Below are 24,847 nucleotides of genomic sequence, written 5' to 3'. Positions count from 1 at the left end.
CAGAATGTAATAAAATTTGATAAAAAGAAGATTTATAGGCGCAACAAGTGAGTTTTTTGTTTATTATTGTAGAAATAACATGTCAATATATTCCGAAATTCAAAATGTCGGCTTCCTTAGTTACAGACAAGGAGATAGAGAATTTTACGCTTGCTGTCATCTAATCAGAACAATTGTTACACAATAATTCGCCGTTTCAGAATCTAATGCATTCTGGGTAATATTTTCAAAAATGAACACCGAAACGTCGCGATTGGTTGAAAACGGCTAAACCAATGGAAATTAAACCAATGACGTAACGTTATTTTCACTTTGGGGTACGAACAATGAAATTACCCATAATGCTTTAGATTCTGAAACGGCCAATTGCATTAGAATAATTTATTGATAGCTTTTAAAAATGTGTTACTATATTTAGGAAATAAATACAACTAGTTGCAGCATAAACACATTTATACTGCAACTAGTTGTGTTAATTTCCTAAATATTGTAACAAAGCTATGTTTTGTATAATGTCGATTTCATCATGGAACACTTTCTTCACAATCAGGGGTCCATTAGGGGATTAAAATAAGTTTGTCATTTGTGTTACGATTTGAAAAGCTATCAATTTGAGTTGCAGTATAAAAACAATATTAGGTTAATGTCAGGAAAATATAAACTTGTTTGTAATCGGCGCAAAACTCGGGAAGAGCTCGGTAGATTTCGCCCTTTCCCAGTTTTCTAGCCTCATACAAAAAAGTTTACATTTCCCTGACATTGACCTTATATTGTATATATATTCCTTTTTGCCGTGTTGATTTTTACTATGCTTTTGCTTTACATGTTTAAAATTTAACGGTACTCATTGTGTCCTCTTACTCATATATTTTGAGAAAAGTAATAAGAAGTGTGGTCCGCTATAAATTAACATTATTAGCTCGACTGACCCGAAAGGCCACAATCATCATTGGGGTATCTAGTTAAAAAAATGTGTCCGATGACCCGGCCAACCAACCAAATTTTCAGACAAATCGGACAACCCCTTGTAGGGTTGCTGCCAACAAATTAGTAATTCTAAGGAAATTTGCAGTTTTTGGTTATTATATTGAACATTATTTTAGATAGAGATAACTCTAAGGTGTACAAATAAGTTAGCATGACCGAAATTGTGAGATGACCCCTTAAGGAAATATTGCCCTTTATAGTAAATTTTTAACAATTTTCATAAATTTGGTAAATTTTAGAAATTGTTAGAAAATATTTTCCACTGTAATTACTAGGCCATGTTCATTATAGATAAGATATAATTGTAGCAACAAGAATTTTCAGTAAAGGAACACATCACCATCACCAAAAACACAACTTTGTCATTAATTTATTTGTGTCCATTGTTTAATATACACCCAAACCAAGGTGAGCGACACAGACTCTTGACAGCCTCTAGTTACCTTTATTGCATGTACAATCTAGAAAATTAAAACACTTGTAGACTATTTTCGTTTCCTGATAGACCTAAGTATAATCTAAACAGAAGCATGTTGCTCTTTGTTTGTTATACTGAGAGAAAAATGGTAATATTATATGAGAACGGTGTTGGTATTTGTATTAATTACTGCTGTTTAACGGAACGTTTTCTTATTAACGTTTAATCGTTCTTTTAACGGAACGTTTTCTTATTAACGTTTAATCGTTCTTTTAACGATCTTTGGGGAAATGTGTCAAGTGTTTTAAAGATTTATATTTGGATTAGAGTAATGTTTGTTGCTAGTTATCTTACTGCATGTCGTTTATAAAAGTAGATGACACATTTTAGCAATCATAAACCAACTACATTTGTGCGCTAAAAGAGTTCATGTCACAACATCTCATGTTCATGCTTTTACTGTTCCAAAATGCAATCAAAACTTAATTAATCAAACAAATGGACGCACATGATTCAGATAATGTAAATCCAGTAATTCATTTATGTAAGTAGTAGTAACTAATATAAGACCGTAAGGTTTGTACAATTTTTGGTAAACAAAAAAAATAAAGGAGGGTTGCTTTCTGAAGATAAAAGATTTAAAAAATAAAGTATACATTTTAAATTTAAAAAAAAATTACCAATATTTCGATTTTGCTAGTTTTAGCCGAATATCAAATGTTATGTTTTATTTTAATTTTGCTAGTTTTAGCAGCATATCCAAAGTTACGATTGTGTAGAAGTAGTTCTTACCTGTATAAATGGTATGATTTTACACATTGTATCTCCAAGGTACCATGTTTCTGTCACATCTTGTAACAAGGTAGCAGGAAGACAGAATAAGATCACCAAAAAGTCAGAAAAGGCCAAGTTAAATATAAATGTATTTACCACTGTGTGCATCTGCAGACTACGCCATATCACAAAGCAAACTAAAGCATTTCCTACAAGTCCACTCGTGAACAGTACCAAATTTATCACAATAAAAAACCATTCACTCAAAGATGGAAAAACATAGTCGGCGATTACTTTTCTACAAACTTCCTGCACCACACCTTCACATGGTTGAAGTTTACAGTTATTGTAACACCAATTTATTTCTGAACTCAAATTTTGAGCAGTGTAATTTGCTGTTGAATTATTAGCCATTTTTGTTCAGTCTTCAGATCTATTCTACATCTGATAATGTTTAAATATTAATTATTAGAAATGTTGGTGTTTGTTTTCATCCATTATTGAATATTCTGTGGAGATCCTGTTCGTCCATGTATTTATATTTAATGAATTATAAACGGTATCCAGAAACCAATGACGAATCAGAACTAATCAGTTTCGTTGTTGGTTTTTATTGATGATCGCTTCACGTATTTAATTAGATAAAACAATAGGCGCATTGCCTTGCCAGTTGTATTTATCCAATGTTCTAATATTTGTAATAAATAAAAACTAACACGGGATAGTGAGAAGCTAAACATTATAGATTGCTTACCGAATGAAAGGAAATATAAACAATTTAAAATTATGAACTTCTAAGATGACCTACCAATACATGTTGCTGTATTGTAGATATTGTTTAACTGCTGTAGTTGATCAATTGTGACTAGTGATTTCTTCTAACACAGTGGTTAATAAGAATACTTTTCCATTTTTTCTGCAGTGTTAGGCCTATGTTTATAGTCTTGCTTGTTCCACTCGTTTTTATTCGGTTATTTCATCTAAATTTTCTTATTTTTAATTTTGTGATTGGACCGACTTCTAATTATTATACTAACTGAAAATTCGTTTTAATATTTGAACTTAATTAAATTCCCTGAAACAAAACTAATTTAAAGATGAAGATAAAGTGTCGGTGTATCACTATATATAGCTACCATTGGACGACATGGGGTATAACACCTGGGCTTATAGTTGACTTCTGTGTAAACTGGTTTTTGTTTTATTTAATCGTGTCAAGTCGATTATTTTGTATTGAAATAAAATCTAGCTAGTTATAAAACTCACTCGCCTACATGCTTGAATACTCTTTAAACACCTCCTTATAATATTTGGAACGAAGGAGTAGCACCACGGTTCAATGTGTTAAATTCAAACATCACTGATACGTCATGAGATAAAATGTCTTCCTTCAAATGTAAAGCACCGCATGTTGTAAAGTTATTGAAACGACTTTTTTAATTACTGTCGTGTAGTCAATCTGGAGGGCGTGGATACGTACATATGTTTGGTTAAGTCATTTGCAATTAATATTTTGTAGTGATACCTTTCAAGTTGTGGTGTTGTACTCTGGTTTCAGAATGGTGAAGGTTTGTAACTAGTAAAACGTTTAAACTCGCTGCAATTGTTTACACCTGTCCTAAGTCAAGAATCAGTTGTTGTCAGATGTTATTCATAAATGTTTCTCGTTTTATTTAATGATACTATACCGTTGGTTTTCCCGTATTTCAAACAGAATAGAAATCAAATTTACATACACTGATTAAATATCTACGACACAATAATTGTGTTCGTGTATTATTAGTTACATAGTGTGTTAGTGACCTAATACGATATATACGGGGTCAGTAAATTCCATATGGAGTGAGAGCGAACACAAGGTAACGAATTTATCCTACTAACTATCTTTATTTGTTGAATTTAGACTAGAGTTGTCTCATTTGCAATCATATCACATCTTATTACTTTATGTTAAAGTGTACAAATGTTTAATTTTAATAACCTACTACTATTGGTCTGCAGAAAAACAATTAATGTCAACAATAACAATTTAATATCAACAACCTTGATATAACAACATTAAACAGAACTTTCAATACATTTAGATAATCAAACTCCACTACTAACCGTGTATGGAAATAAGCCCTGCCTCCCTACTTACCTAATATTGAATATACACGGTCTCCACGCGGACGCTGCCTTCAAATGTATAGGAGGTAAGATAAATGTATTTCTCAAGAACATATAATATGCGTTTTGGATGTTAATTAAAAGTGTATGGTGCACGTGGTAGTCTATGTCTCAACTTAATGTCGACAGAGAAGGATGTAAAAGAACATTTTGAGTGGAGACCAAAACATTTTTTAGTTCAGGTTTGAAGAACCAGTTTTACATTGAGGTAATTGAAAAACACAAATACAAATAGAGAGTCAAGCAATAGATTTCAAGGTCATCAATACTATGACTAAGTCTTTAATCAACATCTTCATGATAAGTGGGGTTATATAGTCACGTTTGGTCTTCTTACAATCGACATTAAAATTAAAACCATACCGTCCGTTTGGCTGTAAAGGATTCACACATGCTCGCAGTCACGTCCAGTCAGAATGGAGACGTTAAATTCTATGCCGCTTATAAAGAAGAGCATTATGCTTCTTGCATGTGGAGAACCCTTTTAACAAAACTTGGAAAGGTCTGTAGGTCTGTTACACTTTTTGTGCTGACATGCATTATCATTGATATGGTTATATTTATAAATTAAGTGTTTACAAAATTTAGCATTTTTGAAATACTAAGGCTTTTCTACCTCAGGCATAGATTACCTTAGCTGGATTTAGCCAAACTTTTAGAAAATTTGGGTCCTCAATGCTCTTCAACTTTGTACTTTATTTGGCCTTTTTTACTTTTTGGATTCGAGCGTCACTAATGAGTCTTCTATAGACGAAACGCGCGTCGGACGTATATAAAAAAATAGTCCTGGTATCTTTGGTGAGTTGATTTACAACCACTAGGTCAATGCCACTGCTGGTGGAGATTTATTTCCCGAGGGTATCACCAGCCCAGGAGTCAGCACTTTTTGTGCTGACATGAATTATCATTGATATGGTTATATGTAACAATAAACTGTTTACAAAATTTATAATTTTTGAAATACTAAGGCTTTTCTACCTCAGGCATAGATACCTTAGCTGAATTTGGCGAAACTTTTAGGAATTTTGGTCCTCCATGCTCTTTATTTGGCCTTGTTAACTTTTTTGGATTCGAGCGCCACTGATGAGTCTTTTATAGACGAAACGCACGTCTGGCGTATATGTAAAAAAAATAGTCCTGGTATCTATGATGAGTTGATTTACAAGGCAAAACTTATTTCGCTATCCAGTTTACCCTCATTTTCGATAAGAGTTCAAATTGCACAAGACGGCCTCTATTACATAACCTACCTATTGAATTTATTGTTAAGGTTCATTTCCGGAACATGCACGAAATATTTGTCTCTGGACGTTAAGCAGTCAATTGTAAAAAGGAAAAAGCACTTGGGAAATCAATCAAAAGACTTAATTAAAATTCATTAATTTAAATTGTCTTGTTAGGAAACGGGAGATTTTCAATGAAATTTTGCCTCAAGATTACAGATAGGGCAATCCCGAAATTGCACACACCACGCGAATGAAGTAACGTGCTAATTGTTTTTAAGCCTGCTCAAATAAAACTATATTATTCAATGCAATGTATGTAGCGACGGGAAATAGTGAGGAACTCTGTTCGACTTGATGTACCTGTATAAGAATGATATTTTGTAAATCGAATCACTTAACGAAACGGTTCATCTTTGGTTCCATTAGATGGCTGGCCACGATATATACATGGATTACCTATCTCTAGTAATTGGGTTTATCTGAATGTCTTGCGAATCATTGAGGTCGAATTAACAACTTACAAGTGAATAATTCATTTCAAATGTGTTTTGCTTATTTTGACAAAATTTAATCAAATTCGTTCCTAAAAACGAATTATTATTTCACCATTGCACTTATATTCATGATTGAACCAATCAAATCATATACTTTTTTATGTCCCGTAGCTAGTGCCCCTTAAAGAAGGGAAGAAAAAATACGATATTTTTAGGGTAACAAATTGTTGTTTTAAAATAGTTGATTTTTTTCTACTAGTATTACGCAACTATTGCATATCTTTTTACAATTTTTTTAATAATGCATTTATTAGGCAGATATGACCGAGTCCTGAGTCTGTGTGATAATTTTTTTCCACATCAAGGAAACTTCCGTTGTCTAGGTCTCGTTTTCTATTCCATATGGCTGGCGCCTGGTGAAAAGACCATTTTGGTAAGTTCTGTTGACATAACCATGCAGAAGTGTTCTTAATTTTTGGACATATTTGCTGATCGCAATCGTGGAACCCGGCAACATGTGCGTGTGACAAAGGAGGTACGTGCAATGCACAGTATAGCTCCTTTTTTAACAAGTCAAGTGCAATTGTATGGGAATATCAGTGTGATAAAAAGAACGCGTTTGTTCAAATCTTCAATAAAGCGCAAGTCTCGTTGATATCATAGATTAAGAATAGAGTATTAACAGTACCATTTTGGTAAGATCTGTTGACATTACCATGCAGAAGTGTTCTTAATTGTCGGACATATTTACTGATCGCAATCGTGGAACCCGGCAAAATGTGCGTGTGACAAAGGAGGTACGTGCAATGCACAGTATAGCTCCTTTTTTAACAAGTCAATTGCAATTGTATGGGAATATCAGTGTGATAAAAAGAACGCGTTTGTTCAAATCTTCAATAAAGCACAAGTCTCGTTGATATCATATATTAAGAATAGAGTATTAACAGTAAAACCCCTTTATGGCTCAAAAATTAGCAGTTTTACAAAATTGTTAAATGTAAACTTTTAGCTATTTATTGGAAAGAAGAATACTTCTGCTACATAAATATGGGTTGTTTCGACAATACAATGCGCATATATAAGATACAGGCATCATTCGTGCTAAATTACTGAAAGCTTCACGGTTTGAGCATTTGAGTTAAATTTAAGACGGTTTTCGTGTTCAATGGAAGTGGCCGCATTTGTGTTCATTCTTTTTATTATTTAAATGTAAGTTTTATATGATAGATTTATATATTTAAGCTTGAATTTGAGCGTCTTTAATAACTAAATCGGTTAAAATATTTTACTTTAATTAATTGAATCGACTCAAGAAGTCATTTTAGTGCTTAAAAAGTGTTCAAAATCTTAAATCAGATGAACCGGAAATTTGAAGCCTTAATCGGCCTTTACTGGAAATTCTCCGTTTACGAAATGGAGATTCAAGAGATGTCTTGGGTTATTTTTATTCAGATTTCCCAAACAATTGTTTTCAATCTGAAACCAGACAGAAAAGATTAAATTAAAAGACAAATTAAAACCAAACATCTTGCTTGTTAGTTTACCTACAAAATAAACAATGTATAATTGATAAATGCAATTAAGGATAGCATATTGACCGATCTGCAATACCATATGGTTTATGATATACTTGATGATATATGTGAACAAAACAGACAGCATTTTATATTATCACCAGGGCATATTTTACCACAAGTTGTTTTATCTAATACATATAAAAAAAAAGATGTGCTATGATTGCCAATGAGACAAATGTCCACAAGAGACCAAAATAACACAGACATTAAGTCAGCTATAATAGGTCCCGATATGACAATGTAAAACAATTCAAACGAGAAAACTAACGGCCTTATTTCTATATAAAAAAAATCCTTTGTTCATCACATATTAATAACTTATAAAACTAAAGAAATAGGCCTCTCAGCCTCGTACCATCCCACATAAGAACCAATATAGAAATTAATCATACTCATCCATCTGAAATTGTTTGGCACAGTGAAAAGAAAAAAGTTAATGTACGCAGTTTGATGTTCTTACAAACTTATTCAGAACGACTGACGTTTTACCAGTATGAACACGCAAGTCAAATTATTTTTATAATAGACGGGGAAGGATGTGCAAATGTAAAACTCAAATTTTACAGCAAAAGAGGGTGCTACACCTTAGTATCTTACAAATTGTGCATCGTAGAAGTTGTTTCGGGTGAGTCATTTGAAAACCAACGCGCATAAAACTTGCGCAACTACGATCCGAAGACTGTCAGATATGTTGAAACATTATTTGGGGATTAATTTACAAAAATATGTTTTCCAATATTAAAAAGGTAATGTATTTCTTAATAAATGATCAAAAACTTATCATTATTTTATATTTACGACTTTCTACCGGAAAAAGGTAAATATCAACACTGCAACGATTTGAAATGGTATTTTCAAAATGTAAAAAGGGTAAATTTTCGACAATCAAATTAATATGCAAATCTGCGTCATTTAAGAAAATTAGATATAAAAACAATCAGACTAATTCAAATTTCGCATCTGATATAAGAGGAACACGATTATTTTGTTTAAATTTTATAAAACCTGTATCAAATATCGCCGGAGGCAGAAGTGATGAAGAAGTTATATAAGATAGAACTTATATACTACCAGACAAACTAGTACTTTTGAATTTGTGTAGATTTTTATTAAAATTGATCTGACTATTCAAGGCCTTGAGTCATGTTCAAATTGTATGAAACCCCTTCATCTGAAGGATTCGTTAGGTGTTTTACCAAGAGGGTTAGGAGGATGGCTTTACCTCGAATGTAAGCAATGTATTCGAGTCAAGAAAATCCCACTGTCGCAGCGTCATTTTACAGCACCGAGCAAAAAAGGGGTCCAGGAGATTTTGATGTAAACACCAAAATTGCAACAGGTACATGAATGGCACTCTGAAAAATTATAACTGTTAAATATGTGATCAATAAATGAATTTTTTTTCAGGTTTAATTGTATTTAATGTTACCATTGTAGCGGACAAAATTTCATGTCACAAAGCAGATTTAATTTGTTTTTAATGAGTTTGAACTATTTAGTGGACAACCATTTCATATTCTCAAAGGGTATGATACTCGTGTTTTTAGAGACATCAAAAGAGTGAATGTGTGGGTTCTGAAAGAAAATCTCAAAATATACCATTGATTTTTGGAAAATGAGTTGTGCATACTTTTCATGACGTACATGTAATGGTCGAATAGTGAGTGTTGTTAAAGGATTTACTGACTTTAACACTATGCTATCATCTATGACAAAGATAAGCAAGTGTAGTATAACGCTGTCAAAAGTCATCAATCGATTAAGAAAAACACACTATAAAAGGAAAACAATGAAACAACAGAAACAAACGCCAATGCAACATACATAAAAACGAACTATTAGATAACAACTGTATTATCCCCGACTTGGTAACGGATATTTTAAGAAACAAATTGTTGGTTTAACCTGATTAATATAGAAATGGTATTCTTGAAATTATCCCAGGTTTGATCTATTAAGTAAGTAAATTGACTATTTTTTTATTTACTTTTCTTCATTCTTGATATTAATTTAGATTACCATAATTATATTTAATTATATTTTATGTTTGTTATGATTTATTTCAGCTTCAATGTTCATTGAGAATAACAAAAAAATGGAAATGAAAATATACACATACATGCAACATCAGAACTTGTTGAAAAATGCAACGCTTGCGGGGTAGATTTATATGTATCTACATCCAGATATCGACACGAGAAAATAACTGTCAGGAAATAAAAAATATGATATCAATACAAGAGTATTTTGTGCCCTCTTCTATAAATTGATGGAGATAAACTCCATAAAATACATTGTTTTCCTCTCAACATGATTACTCTGCAGCTGCTTTAGATTCAACAGGAAAATAACAAAATTAAACAGAAAAACAAAGATGCGTAAACAAAAGACACTTTTATTGGAACAATTATTTTAATTTGGAGATCAAAATTGCTCCGACCATCTTCTATCACACACACACACGTCCGACTGCTTTCATCATTCAATATGCTTCACTTCTTACTCCAGAGTAATTGTCAAGTATCAAAACTAAAATTCAGTCGATATTGATTTTAAAATGACCAAATAGAATTGCTGTTACAGGTTAACCATAAATTATATCTGATATTTATACTCTTTATATTAAATGAACATAGGTGTTCTTTGTGTAACATGTAATACGCGTTTATGTTATTTCCACTTTCTGTTATGAATTTTTCTCATAAGATTTTTACCATTTTAGACATAACACTTTTGTTAAGGTTCAGTAGAAGATATTTTTTTAATTCAAAATTATTTTAAACTTTGCGATATGTTCTTAGTTTATTACCATGACTATTAATGTTTCCAGTATTTTATGAATTCTTCTTCTAATTTCTTTTGATTTTACCAGACATGCTGAAAACCAAGTTTACCTAATAACACTTTTAATTTACTACAAAAACTATAAGGAGAGTTAAAGTTTTCATTGTATGCTTTCTTTACCATACTCTCACTGTCCATATTAATGAAGTCAGAAATTAATTGTATTTTTAAGGGCTGACAATGAAAGTGGGAATAAACCTAACTCAGAAAGTAGAGCATTATTTAAACAGCACCTTTATTTACACTCAATAAAAATTTACCAAATTTTAATTTAATTTTATTTGGACTGATGTTTGCTTAGTTTGACTCGATGGTAGTAAAAAGTAAAAACACAAAAATACTGAACTCCGAGGAAAATTCAAAAAGGAAAATCCAAAATCAAAAGGCAAAATCAAAAGTCCAAACACATCAAACGAATGGATAACAACTATCATATTCCTGACTTGGTACATGCATTTTCTAATGTAGAAAATGGTGGATTGAACCTGGTTTTAAAGTAGCAAAACCTCTCACTTGTATGACAGTCGCATCAAATTCCATTACATTGTCAACGATGTATGAACAAAACAAACATTGTTTGTATTTTGTTTTACTAAAATAAAAGTAGCCCAAACTTCACTGCTATATAACAGCATGAATCAAAAAGATTAAGATGTGGTTTTAAGATCAATTGTTGTAGTAAAAGATCCAGATGGTTTAAAAATTATACCTATATACTTGTATTCATCAGTAAACTTTAGTAATTTTCCGTTATAATGTTTTATGTGTTTTGATGATTTAGATTATAAGACAATGTAGACTGCTTTACCCCTTATTTTTAACTTTGTATCTATTATATCTGTTTGTTTTGCTCACACGTTTATTGTCAATTAATGTCATTATGTACAAATGTTGAGGTTTACCAAGCTATGGAACCAGGTTGAATCCTCAATTTGCTACATAAAAGAGGGACGAAAGATACCAGAGGGACAGTCAAACTCATAATTTGAAAATAAACTAACGTCATGGCAAAAAAATGAAAAAGACAAACAATAGTACACATGACACAACATACAAAACTAAAGAATAAGCAACACGAACCCCACCAAAAACTAGGGGTGATCTTAGGTGCTCCGGAAGGGTTGCTCCACATGTGGCCCCCGTCGTGTTGCTCATGTTATAAAAAATCCGGTAAATAGTTTAATTCGGTAGATCATTTATGAAAGGAAAGGGGATTGTAGTTACGTCGTGAGGAACATATCCGATTTCATCTGTGAAACGGTTATTCCATATAGTCAACCTTTTCACGATGGCGTCTGTAAACTTCACCAGTTGGAACTCTTGGTTTAATAGCTTCCTTGTGAGCAAAAGTACATGTCTGTACCAAGTCTTGAATATGACAGTTGTTTTCAAACCTTTTGCCATTTGGCAAAGGACTTGGAGTTCGGTATTTTTGTTTTACTTTTTTTCTTAAATATTTCGATTTATTAAAAGTTATACTTTTTAATAAGTTCCTGCTCCCATCCATTCGATATTACAATAGAAGTAGATGATACGTGCTGTCGTTCTCTTTTCTTTATCCATTATAATATAAACAGAGTAACTTGCACTTTGATTACTTCAATGTAAAGTAAGGCTCTCTGAATCCAATAATAATTACATTGACAATTAAACAATAAAAATCCAATAGTTATAATAATTACATATTTGATACAATTTAAATTCAATATTCTTTGAGATTTAAAGTACAAACATCATTGCAGTTTAAAAGTACATAGATTTCTAGTTCTGTTTAAATTTCCAGTATTTTATTTTATTGTTTTAAAAAAAAAATACTAGGAAGAATATTTCAAACTTTTGGTCCACTGTACGAGAAATAAAACGTAAACAACTCTGAATGTGGCTTTTTGAATTATAAAATTATCATATGATTAAAATTTCGTTTGCATTATTTGTTTGCAGAAGCTGATGCAATGATACTCGACAAATAAGATAACACAACATTGGGATAATATGTCAACGCTGAATGATATATTCAATAAAATTTTAACCCCTACCACGTATTTTTGATAGTCAAATCAAACCGACTAACTAAAAGCCCGGTTAAATAAGTCAAGGTATAAAAACATAATCAAAAACATTAAAATATAAAAATATCGTCGTACTTTTATATCCGATATGAAACAGTACTTTTATATTCGCAGATTTAAAGAAAACTAGCATTTCATCAACAACTTGCTGACTTGTTATTGATAGTATTTGTATGGTTGCCCATTAATGTTTTTACTTTATAAAGGTCTAACATACATTTCTATTTTTCCTATCAGATGGAGCAATTATTTAACTTAATAATTGTCATATAATGTAGCTGTTCAAAAGAAAGGGTCATATACAGTGTCTTTACTGTCAATCTGTACGATGGTAGCTTACTTTCCAATAGCTATTTCAACTCGTACATACTACAGACATTAGGGAGACATTAACATAAAATCGTCGGGAATAGATGTACTTTTAACATGTAATTTTAGTGGTTTGTTGGTCATTCGTGATATGTTTGTTAAACTCAATGGATTGTAAATTGTCATCGTTTCTAAAATTTATACCAAAGTGAGATTATTGTGAAATAACATATACAATTTGTAATAAAAACAACGTCTTCCGTCTTGATAATTTTATGAAAGTTATGGTGTTCAAACAAACTAAACATAGACACAGATTTAAGTTCATTATTATCTCAGATTTACTTGACGGTTCCTCTCTTACCTTTGTAGCAGGAATATTGGCATTTGACGGAACAAAATTTCTTCGTGTTTACTGAAATGTCGTTAATCTCGTATAAAAAGGGGAATTGATATAAAATCAGGTAAACAGTAAAATATCAAAAAAACTAAAACTCCGAAAAAATCAAAACAGGAAGTCCCTAATCAAAGGGCAAAATCGAAAGCACATCAAACGAATGGATAACAACTGTCCTGACTTGGTACAGGCATTTTCTTCTGTAGAAAATGGAAGATTAAACCTCGTATTAAAGCTAGCTGAACCGCTTACTTGACAGTCGCATCAAATTCTATTATATTGACAATGATGTACAGTGTATCACATTGTGTATTTCTTTAAAAAAAAAATCAAGAATGTGTCATAAGTATACGTACACGGATGCCCCATCCGCATTATCATTTTCTACGTTCAGTAGACCGTGAAAATGGGATAAAATCTCTTTATTTGGCTTAAAATGAGAGAGATCATATCATAGGGAACACTTTAAATAAGTTTCAAGTAGATAGGACTTTAACCAAAAGTTTTAACCTGAAGCGGGACAGACGGACAATCGGAAGAACGCATTGACAAGAAAAAAGAATGCCCATAAATGGGGCATAACAATAGAGCCTCGTCATTATGTAATAAAGAAACACAACAGGTCATATGGGCAAAGCATTAACAAACATGAAATACCAGAATACAAAATTTAAGATAGAACAGTAGCACAATAGCGGGATTTTTAAGTACTGAGCTACGTCATATGTATCAAAGAAACACAAGAAGTCACACAGTCAGAGCAAAGGGAAATGGATATCATCAAAAACAAATCCAGACTAAACAGTAAATGACATTGTCGAAAGTATATTATCAGAAACGTTCTCTATGAAATGCATCTTTAATTTAACATTTAATCCAATCCACATAACTATCATAAAACTACTTTGCCAAACGTTTAGCAACATTTTGTCTTCAACCTGCGCAATGCTCTTGATAGTTATCCAAATGTACTAGGATTATAATTTAGAACGCCAGACGCGCGTTTCGTCTACACAAAGACTCATCAGTGACGCTCATATCAAAATATTTTTCAAGCCAAACAAGTACGAATTTGAAGAGCATTGAGGATCCAAATTCAAAAAAGTTGTGCCAAATACTTTGTAGTTTTTTTTGCCTTTAATTTTTATTTCGATTCGAGCGTCACTGATGAGTCTTTTGTAGACCACAAAATTTCAATCCTGGGGTATATGATTGGGATAGAAAAGTACCATGACACGTCTTATAGTAATGTGAATGTACACTCAAATATAAGAGGAAACAAACGACACAACAGAAACACAACGTTAAAATGTAACACACACACATAAACGAACTATAATATAACAATGGTCATATTCCTGACGTGGTACAGGACATTTTTAAAGAAAAAATGGTGGATTGAACCTGGTTTTGTGGCATGCCAGACTTATTTATGCTCAAATAAATTTTATAAGTATTCCGTTTCCTTACTAACAGCTTTACGACAGTCATTATTCTACCCGAATACTCTTTTTGACAGTTGTATCTTGGAACAATTTCTAGTTTTACCGCAGAATTAGTACTAACATTATTTGGACAAGTCCTTTAACAGATTATTACGACAATTTTAGACATGGCTATAGGTTAGAACTGAACCAATCTATAGATAACAATTAGTTTTTTCACTGTAACAAAATTACATTATAGCAACGTAGATGTTCACAATCTCTCTACTTCCTATATTGGATTTTTAAAATGTGTGGATGTACTGAATTAAACTGTAGATACATTAATGAAATGTTCTTTACATCACATAATTTAAACTTTTCTGGTGTAGGCAGTTATTTATATATCCTACAGACCTAGAAATTAGGCAACAACAGACACGACAACAAATGGAAGTTTTTAACGACCTTGAATGGCTATACAGCCCTTGCACGGTCGGTAACAGACACGGCTACAAATGGAAGTTTTTAACGACCTTGAATGGCTATACAGCCCTTGCACGGTCGGTAACAGACACGGCTACAAATGGAAGTTTTTAACGACCTTGAATGGCTATACAGCCCTTGCACGGTCGGTAACAGACACGGCTACAAATGGAAGTTTTTAACGACCTTGACTGGCTATACAGCCCTTGCACGGTCGGTAACAGACACGGCTTCGTCCTTCTTATTTTATACTAACACCAAAATTTGACATAAGCAGTCGAACTTAGTTACATAATGTGTGACAAACGAGACGAATTTAATCTTTAAATAACCAATTCCCCTTCCTCAATATACAAACTTCACCTGCATGTGTGGTATTCATTTCCCAACTAATTCGGTATTCCAGAGCTTGCATCGCTACTCGGATTTATAAAGCGTCACCTGTGTCTCATCAGAAGGTTGATGACACAGGGTTATGTTGGTGAACGTATGGTTCCGTGTCAAGACCTTGCTGATAAAAGTCCGTATCAACTTCACAAACTTTACATGATGGAATTTTATCATAGATTCTAGGTTCTGATGTTGTTAATCGTCTGAATTACGTGCTATAATGTTCTTTTATTTGTCCTTATTAATTATACATCTTTATTTTTTGTCATTTCCTTTTGGCGTGGTTCGGTACTTATACATCCCACCATTATATTATTCGGCTGTTTGTAATCGTGTCCTTCATTATGTTTTTGTCATTTTGTTTTCTTTGTCGACATATATACTATTTTTTTTTAAGTAATTAAGATTATAACGGAATGTTTACTGCAGTTTCCTATTTTTGACATTTGTACCTATTATAAATGTATCTCTGCTTTATCACATTGTTGGCAATACAAATAAATTGTAAGCGACTGTCATCCATTGAGTGGTTTAGCTAGACTAAGTAATACAACCAGGTTTAATCCACCATTTTCTACATTAGAAAATGCCCGTACCTACTCTGAACTGTATGACGGTAATAAATTATATTTTCCTTTCGCTTGATGTTTTTTTTATTGTGCCATTTGATAATACATATTGCAAGGGTACATTCTCGCTAATGAAAAGCCCTCGTACACTCTGACATCTATCTATTATTTAATCCTTGGAAAAATTTCGACATATAATTCTCGATAATTTGAAAGTACAAATAATTGCCTCTGTAACCATTTTCAGCGTGTGCACAACAATTATATTTTGAAATCAAAATACGTTTATATTGATGAAAAAGTAGTAGACGAAGGAAAAACTAGAGAACTACTTGCTTTGTTTCCTGTTATTTTTCGGACCAATGAGTCATGTCAGCTTGATTTTGCCTAATGAGTTTTATATTATATACTAGTAGTCAAAATACAGAAAAAATAGAACGTTTATTAATTTTAGGATATCGGTGATGTAAATACAGTTGTTAGCTTAGGTATTGATGTAAATCTAAACATTTCTGAACATTATTGTTTATCTTTTACAAAATTAATTCTTATTGAAATAAAACTGCCCTCGGATGTGTCAACTATCAGATTTATTAGGACAGGTGCCACCTGCTTGATTAACTCATTTTTACTTTAAATGACATTCAATCAAACTCCGTTATGTGCATCTGAAGAAACTAAGTAATACTTTTTAGTTTGAATAAATTAGAAATTACCGATGTTTAAAAGTTTTGAGTACACCATCCTGTTATGAAATCTACACTCGATTAGTTTCCATATTCTGTAACAAATACAGTTTATTAACTATTTAAAAAAAAAATTGGAGTGACATCGGGCATAATTATGCTTAGAATTTTAATGAATGCATTTTACTCGCGGCTTTATCATATGAAAGCTAATTGTTACGTTCTTTAATTTTTGCATTACTATCGACAACCAACCAAATTTCATTTTAAAATTTTAACATTTCTTTCTCTAGCAGGAAGTAATAACGATAAATGTGGCTTTTAAATGACTAATTTGTAGATCATCTGTAAGGCAGGATATTCCAAGATGTTACTTTGGGATTTTGGGATTTTAATACGGTAGTTTGTGATCCTATCCCTTATCATGTTTATGTCAGAACAAAGAATAAACAAAAGTACCGAACACCGGGATAAATACGGAAAGGGGAACGTCTATTAATTCTGATAAAAGTTTAATGCTTTAAATTATCAACCAACAGCTGTCATATCCTGACTTAGTAAAAAAAAAATCCAAAGGAAATAGTTAGTCAAACCTGGTTTCATAATAACTAAGTTTCGACTTGTGTGATAGTTTGTTTTGACTCAATTGGCTGATTTAACCATACAGGCATTGGTTGACGTGTCGAGAATTGGGGTCGAACAGCCAATAGTAAGTATTAAACACACCGACACACAACACAACTGATGTAAAAAAATCAAACACATATCCTGAATTATTAATGACGATCTTACACTAAATTAATCGATAGCAGGATGTGTACTCATTTTATTAATTATTTATTATTATTTATTATTGGCTCTGAACTAGCTATAATTAGTAACTACGAGTACTCTTAGATCGTGTTGTAGTTGATTGGGATGTATAAATTCCCTGCCAGGTTCAGTCTGTGTTTTTCGAAGTTTTTTTTTATTTCAGTTCTTTTTTATTTTAATCTGATGAGTTGATTCCTTTTTATATGCATTTTTTTGTGTTTCTTTGGTTCTTATTACGTGACTCTGTACTTTATAAGATCCAGTCAGTATGATAATGTTCTATTTCATGTCATTGCTATATTTCTAGTATGAATTACAAAATGCGTTGAACCATAAACGTCAAAATCATTCAATCGTTTAGTGGAATTAGCAATTTGTGCATTCTTTTAAATTCTATATATAACTTTAGGACTATTTTAAATCTCGGTCTATTTCTGAAATTTATTCTTACATACTTTTGATTTTCAACCCTGTATGCTAACATTGCCTATGTGAAACTTTAAAATTAATTGTATGTATTAAGTAAAATCATAAAAATACTGAACATTGAACGACCAATATATATGTGACGTATAAAATTTTCTGACGTCAGACACGCAAATCAATGAATGTTTGTAACGTGACGGTACTCAAATTGCACCTATTTTGACAGTTTTTGCAACTGCGGTTTTTTTTATGATCAAGACAAACATTTCCATTTTGTGGTTTTTTTTGTAGCCGTATCCTTCTTTATTGTATAGATACACCAATTTGATTTTCAATTCATATCCTCGTATATTGTGTTTTCGACCTATTAACAAATTTCTCCGAATTCCACTTTTATCTGTTTGAACCCAGACATGACTAATATTTTAGGAGTAACTAGTATACTTGTGCATATAATAACTGTATCTGAAATATATTTCGATCTTTAATATTTTTTTATTTGAGTTCATTAGATCGATGTCACCTTTGTTTCCAAAAACCTGGCGTCTGGTGTTTTCGACCTATCTAATAAACGGGTCAAAAGTCGGAAATGACATGTTGTACAAATCCGGAATTGATTATAATTTGATGCCAATGTATACATGAATCAAATTATTTAAAGTGCAATAGGTAATCAAACTTATATCATAAGGAATTAAATGGTAACATATACAACTATGAGATATGAAATATTATTTTGATATCTTTATTTGACTATTATACACATATCACATATCATTCTTCATACTGTAGACATGGAAGTCCATGACATGGACAATAATAAATACTATGACGCCTAAGAACATTCACATTACAACAAAATCTCAGATGGGTCCAGTGGTCACATTGAGGATTCATACATTTACCCCACTGAGCAAAAACAAGAGACACACACTGTCTCAACGCTTCTGGGAAACGTTTATTACATACACAACATGGTGACTCATCAGTATCTTCAATACTGCATGTCTCATCAAATGAGTCATCATCTGAAATAATAAGTTTCTGTAAACCCGAGGTACCAGGTTTTGGTGACATATTTTTTGCTTTAGCAATAACTTTGACTTCCTTTGCTTTCTTAGGTTTAATAACCTTTTAAAACATCATTTTCCACACATGCTTTTGTTTTTTTACATTTACTTGTATTATTTACACTCTTTGATTTCTTTTTGTTAATAGCTTGTGTAATCTTTGGCTTTTTACAATGTTCTACAATATCAGCCATTACATCATCCTCAGTTATAGCTTTACCAGAGGTAATATGTGACAAATACTTCCTCTTTTTTGCTTGTTTTTTTACAACAATACCAATATTTTTCTCACACTGTTTGAAAAAATCAGCTGGACTCTTGTGTGTTTCGTCATTGGTCAAGATGTCTGTCTCATCTTCGTCAGGTAAAGGATCTGCTTCATCAATCAATGTGATGTTTCCAGTGTCAGATAAGTAGAGTAGTGTCAGGTATGTCGAGTACAGTGTCAGGAAAGTCAAGTCTAGTGTCAGGTAAGTCAAGTCTAGTGTCAGGTAAGTCATGTCCAGACTCAGTGTTAACAGATGGAGAATGGTCACTGTCATTGACAGCTTGTTTGTTTTGTACAACGTTGTCAGGGTCAACTATGTCCGTCGTAAATACTGTTGACGGTAGCAAAGTGATGGCGGGTACACAGTTTTTTTTCAAATGGATATATTCCTGTTTTTTTCAAAAGAGGTTTTTAAATTATGTGGCGACAAAGCCTTGACATATGCCTCTGTAGCTAATTTACCAATATTATACCTATTTATTGGTTCTCGGTGCTCACGCAAGTATTTATGACAAGAATTATTTAAAATTCTGCTAAGAGGCCCAAAAGCAGCCAACATCTAATGGTTGTAGAATGTGGCTGCAGTGGGCTGGCAGAACTAAAAATATAATATTGTGAGCCTTTGCCCATTCAATTACACTCAAAGCTACATGAGATTTGTGACCATCATAAATAAGTAGAACAGGCTGATTATCTGATAATCCTTGAGCATTTAATAAAATGTTCACTTAGATATTTTTGAAAAATTTCAGTATTTGACCAGCCTGATCCACTAACACTACCAGATGTACCATTTGTACAATTCTCAATAAGACTGTTATGCATTCTGGCACCTGCAAATATGAGGTAAGCGGGTATTTGGGTGCCTAATGCATTACCTGCACCTATAATTGTGACAGTCGGTGATCTCTCTGATGTTATACCTGGAGGTTTAGTATCTACATTTGGTGGCTTATGTTGAAAGTTAACACCTTTCTCGTCGATATTATAAATACAATGGGGTTTATCAATAAGATTATATTTTACAAGAATTGTTTCTAGTTTCTGAAAATTGTTTCTAGTTCCTGAAAATAAGTTCCTGCCATGCGGCTCTTGGGCTGATATTGAACCTAGGGCTGATAATACATGCGATATGATAAATGACATGTAATGATCTGTTTATCATATGCTTCAACAGTAGAGAAAAATAACATTCATATATTGATCCTTTTACGTGGTTCCCGAAAAGAAGTTGAAAGAGTAAAAAGTTCACGGACGTCGGATCCAAAATTTGATACATTCAATATGAAATCTTTCTATCATATGCCTCATTGGAGAGAAAAAACACATTTTAATATGAACAAATCGACAAAAAATTCAACAATATACATAATGAACATTGCTTGGACAAGTCTGAGACTACTATGTGTTATAGTAGTCTCAGGACAAGTCAACTTTTTTAAAGTAACTTTCTAAATTATGTTTCAGAAAAACATATGAAATGCATTTATTTAATATTTTTTTTTTTTTTTAATTTAATTTTATTATTTTACACAATATTCTTTCCAGTATTCAAATAATTGTTTTGTACACAACTTTGTAATGTTTTTCACTGAAAACATAGCATTGGGGTGTATTTTCCGTTATTTGCCGAGTATCACCGAAATGCCATGTGATAACGTTACGGAAAGGCTTGTGATAACAATCGAAGCATGTGATAAACTTTTCATACCAGCCCGCTAAGCACCAATTCGAAAAATACTTTAATTTAATGCCATTATCATACGGTAAAAATCACATGTTATTTGGTCTAAGTATATGATAAATATATATTATGTATGACAAATTATCAAATCAAGGTTAAATGAATGAAATTACAAAGATTCAAAGCATAATTGTATGTAATGACATATATTTTTTGTATCATCAATATTTTGTGGGTTAAGAAAACTAATAATGGATTTCATAATTTTTTCAGGGCGCAGATCTTGTGAATTAAAATTTAGTTTATTAAATAGTTGTTTTCTATAATTTTCTAATTTTTTGCAATAAATAAAGAAATGTTTTTCATCCTCTATTTGATTGCAATTTAAGCATATTCTGTTTTCTCTCTTAATTTTTGGTCTGAAATATCTACCATTTTTAATCAAAAGAGGTTGGGAACTCATTCTTAATTTTGTAAGATTTCTTGTTATATTAGGAGAACATTTATAAGATAGATAATTTTGCAATTTAAATTCTTCTGAATAAATATTGGCATAGAAATGTAATTTATTGTCTTGTTCAATAGAACGTAATTTTTCTAGATTATGCAGTTTTATTAGAATGTTGGTTATTAATATTTTCCTTTAAGTTCTTTAAATTGAGATTATTGTCTGTTAAATTATAATTTTCAATAGAGTTCGAGATAAATGTGTGCCAAGTTCTGTGTCCATCAGTATATAATGAATGATCTAATTTATATGTTTCACTAAGCAATCTCTCAGATGGAAGCTGTTTAAGTCGATCGTAATATTTAAGGGCTAGGATTAGTATATGATTCAAAGAAGATAGTCTTCATAATTCACTGCCAGATTTTAACTTCTCTTGTGAACTCCTAAAATATTTAAAAAAAAATTATTATGATTTTTTTCAATAGGTAATTTATCAATATTTGAGTCTTTTATATTGTAGTCACTTATCCATATTTCAGATCCATAAGTACTTATGGGTTTTATAAGAGTATCAAATAGTTTTTATTTTAGGTTATGATCTATACTATTGAATCAAAATGTCTTAGAATGCAGAGAAAAAAGTGGCTTTAGGCTTTGTTTGTATAAGTGTTCTACAGCATGTTTAATATTTCCATTAAAGTAAATGATAATAACCAGATATTTATATTTCTCAACAATTTCAATTTCTTTGTTATTATAAAAAAAAAAAAAAATTGAAATCTTTTTTACCTTTACTGAAGATCGTAATTTTTGTTTTATTTAAATTGACATTCAGCTTCCATCTATCACAGTATGTTTTTAGACGTGTCACGGTACTTGTATATCCCAAATTTATGTATTTGGTTTTGATGTTATGTTTGTTATTCTCGTTATTCTCGTGGGATTTTGTTTGATGCTTGGTCCGTTTGTGTGTGTGTTACATTTCAGTGTTGTGTCGGTGTTCTCCTCTTATATTTAATGCGTTTCCCTCGGTTTTAGTTTGTTACCCCAATTTTGTTTTTTGTCCATGGATTTATGAGTTTTGAACAGCGGTGTACTACTGTTGCCTTTATTTAGAGAATTTAAACAGGATTGAAGACCTTCTTTGTTTTCAGATAGTAATAGTAAATCATCAGCATATAATAAGCAATTCATTCTAGTGTCTATAGTACAGAGCCATGTTATATATCAAAGAAACACCGAAAGACATATTGACAAATCACATAAGCATCTAATATCTATTCAAACATGAACAAACAAAATAATTCTCCATCTGTAACTAAAAAGTATAGTCTCAGTTCAAAAGTACAGAAAAGAAAAGGATCCAGTTTGGGACATTTTGGAAAGGAGGAAAACATGAATAATCTGAAAAAGTTATCAATACAAGACTACAATTAAACCACCCTATATGACACCAGAGCCTAAGGCAGTTTGAAACGTAGATAAAAAACAGGAACAGCTAATCAAACCCTAGAAACATTTCAAAATAATCCTCGTGTAAATAAAATAGCTCTGAGGGTTATAATGAAAATTATAGGAAGCGGAAGTCGATACGTCTTGGTACATCTAGGACTGTGATGTAACAGTACAATTTTAGAATAATCTACAATAATTTGTTGAAAAAAGTAAAATCACAAAAATAATGAACTTTAGAGGAAAATCAATTCGGAAAGTTCATAATAACATGGCAACATTAAAATACAAAACTCATCAAAAACGAACGGACAAGAACTCTCATATTCCTGACTTGGTACAGGCATTATCAAACGTAGAAAATTGTGGATTAAACCTGCTTCTATAGCGCTATAGACACAATAAGTAAAATAGTCAAAATATGGGAACAGCAGTCATCATCGTGTAACAATTTTAAAAGGAACAATTAAACAGAACACAATAACATCTATCTAACGTAACGGTACCCAAATTGCACCTATTTAGCAAAAATAGCAGTGGAAATCTCACAAGATTTCCTAGAGACTAAACAAGTTGAGTTTTTATGATCCGATAGTATGCACGTCTTTCAACATAGGTAAATATATTTATATATACACAAAACGTTTACAGTATTTATCAACAGAGGAAGTGTTTACTGAAAAGGCAAAATGTACAGAAACGTCGTCATCAAAACGTCATCTTTTTAAAATTAGCAAATACAATAAGTTTCATGTATCCATTTCTTAAAAAAAGTAGAGTAAGCATGGACAAATATCCATTTGTTCAAAATATTTGAAAAAAAAATATACAAAAGCTCTGTTATTCGACTTTTTACGATGCAAATTTGAGCATATATGCAATTTGGGTACTCCTCATTACAGAATCATTGATGGTTTGGAGGTTAGTTCAGACCAATTTTTCTATGATTCCATATCGTCTGGTATCGTGTTTTCGACCCTCTTACGTTTCCGACCTAATTTTACTTTTACTTCCAGTGTACTGCGCATGTCCGCGTGACGTCATCATCGGCTGCTAAACTTAGTAACAATAACAAATAAGTACACGTGTGGCAAAGATGTTCCAAATAAAGTTATTATCGGTAAGTATTTACGTTTTTCTGTTTAACATTACATTTTTGCACAATTTCACTAATACCCTTTTCCCCTCCATAAGAATCTATTTAAAATAAAAAATATATTCTATAATTGTGCCACAGGCACTTGTCTCAGAAAAAAAATTTCCTATATACCTTATTATAACACAAGGTACTTAACTTGTATTTTAGAAAAATGTTAGGTGGTGACGAAGTTCCGTTATATGCCGCTTTATAGGCTGTCAACCTCACTAAAGCTTGTTATATCGTAAATCTAAATTGATTTATCTATACAATGGTGTATAACATGCCTACATTTGTTGTCGGAATCATCCGTAGCAAACATTTTTCTAAAATGCAAGTTAAGTACCTTGTGTTATAATAAGGTATATAGGACATTTTTTTTCTGAGACAAGTGCCTGTGAATTGTGCCTGAAAACTTTTTCCTTATGAAGTTCACATTCAGGTCATTAAGTCATGTGACTGTCATGTGGTTATTCGTCATACTTAAAGTTATTTTTAATCCGGAAAATTGCATGATCCTTACAGTTTTTTTACTGAAAATAAAATATTAATTAATTTTCAATTACAGAAACAACAGTCTGTAAGGAAAGATTACAGGCAGTACTCCCCAACATCACTACACAATGCCTTGACTAAAGTCTTTAATAAAAATATGACTGTTTACAAGGCTTCAAAAGTATATGGAGTTCCAAAGACAACCCTCCTTGATAAGAGTTTCTGGGAGGGTTG

General features: G+C 31.8%; 1 protein-coding gene across 1 annotated transcript in view; it reads right to left on the bottom strand.

The window, feature by feature from the left end:
• Positions 1-2,593, bottom strand: part of LOC134705356 (orexin receptor type 2-like) — a 62,498-nt gene extending 59,905 nt beyond the window's left edge. Inside the window, exon 1 of the mRNA XM_063564101.1 lies at positions 2,198-2,593. Within this exon, the coding sequence (XP_063420171.1) occupies positions 2,198-2,593 (396 nt within the window). The remainder of the gene's footprint in view (positions 1-2,197) is intronic.
• Positions 2,594-24,847: the final 22,254 nt, after the last annotated feature.

The sequence above is a fragment of the Mytilus trossulus genome, chromosome 1, assembly GCF_036588685.1.
Source record: "Mytilus trossulus isolate FHL-02 chromosome 1, PNRI_Mtr1.1.1.hap1, whole genome shotgun sequence".
In the NCBI taxonomy this organism is placed as follows: Eukaryota; Metazoa; Mollusca; class Bivalvia; order Mytilida; family Mytilidae; genus Mytilus; species Mytilus trossulus.
The sequence above is the reverse complement of the archived record's forward strand: the minus strand, read 5'-3'. Positions and strand labels throughout refer to the sequence as shown.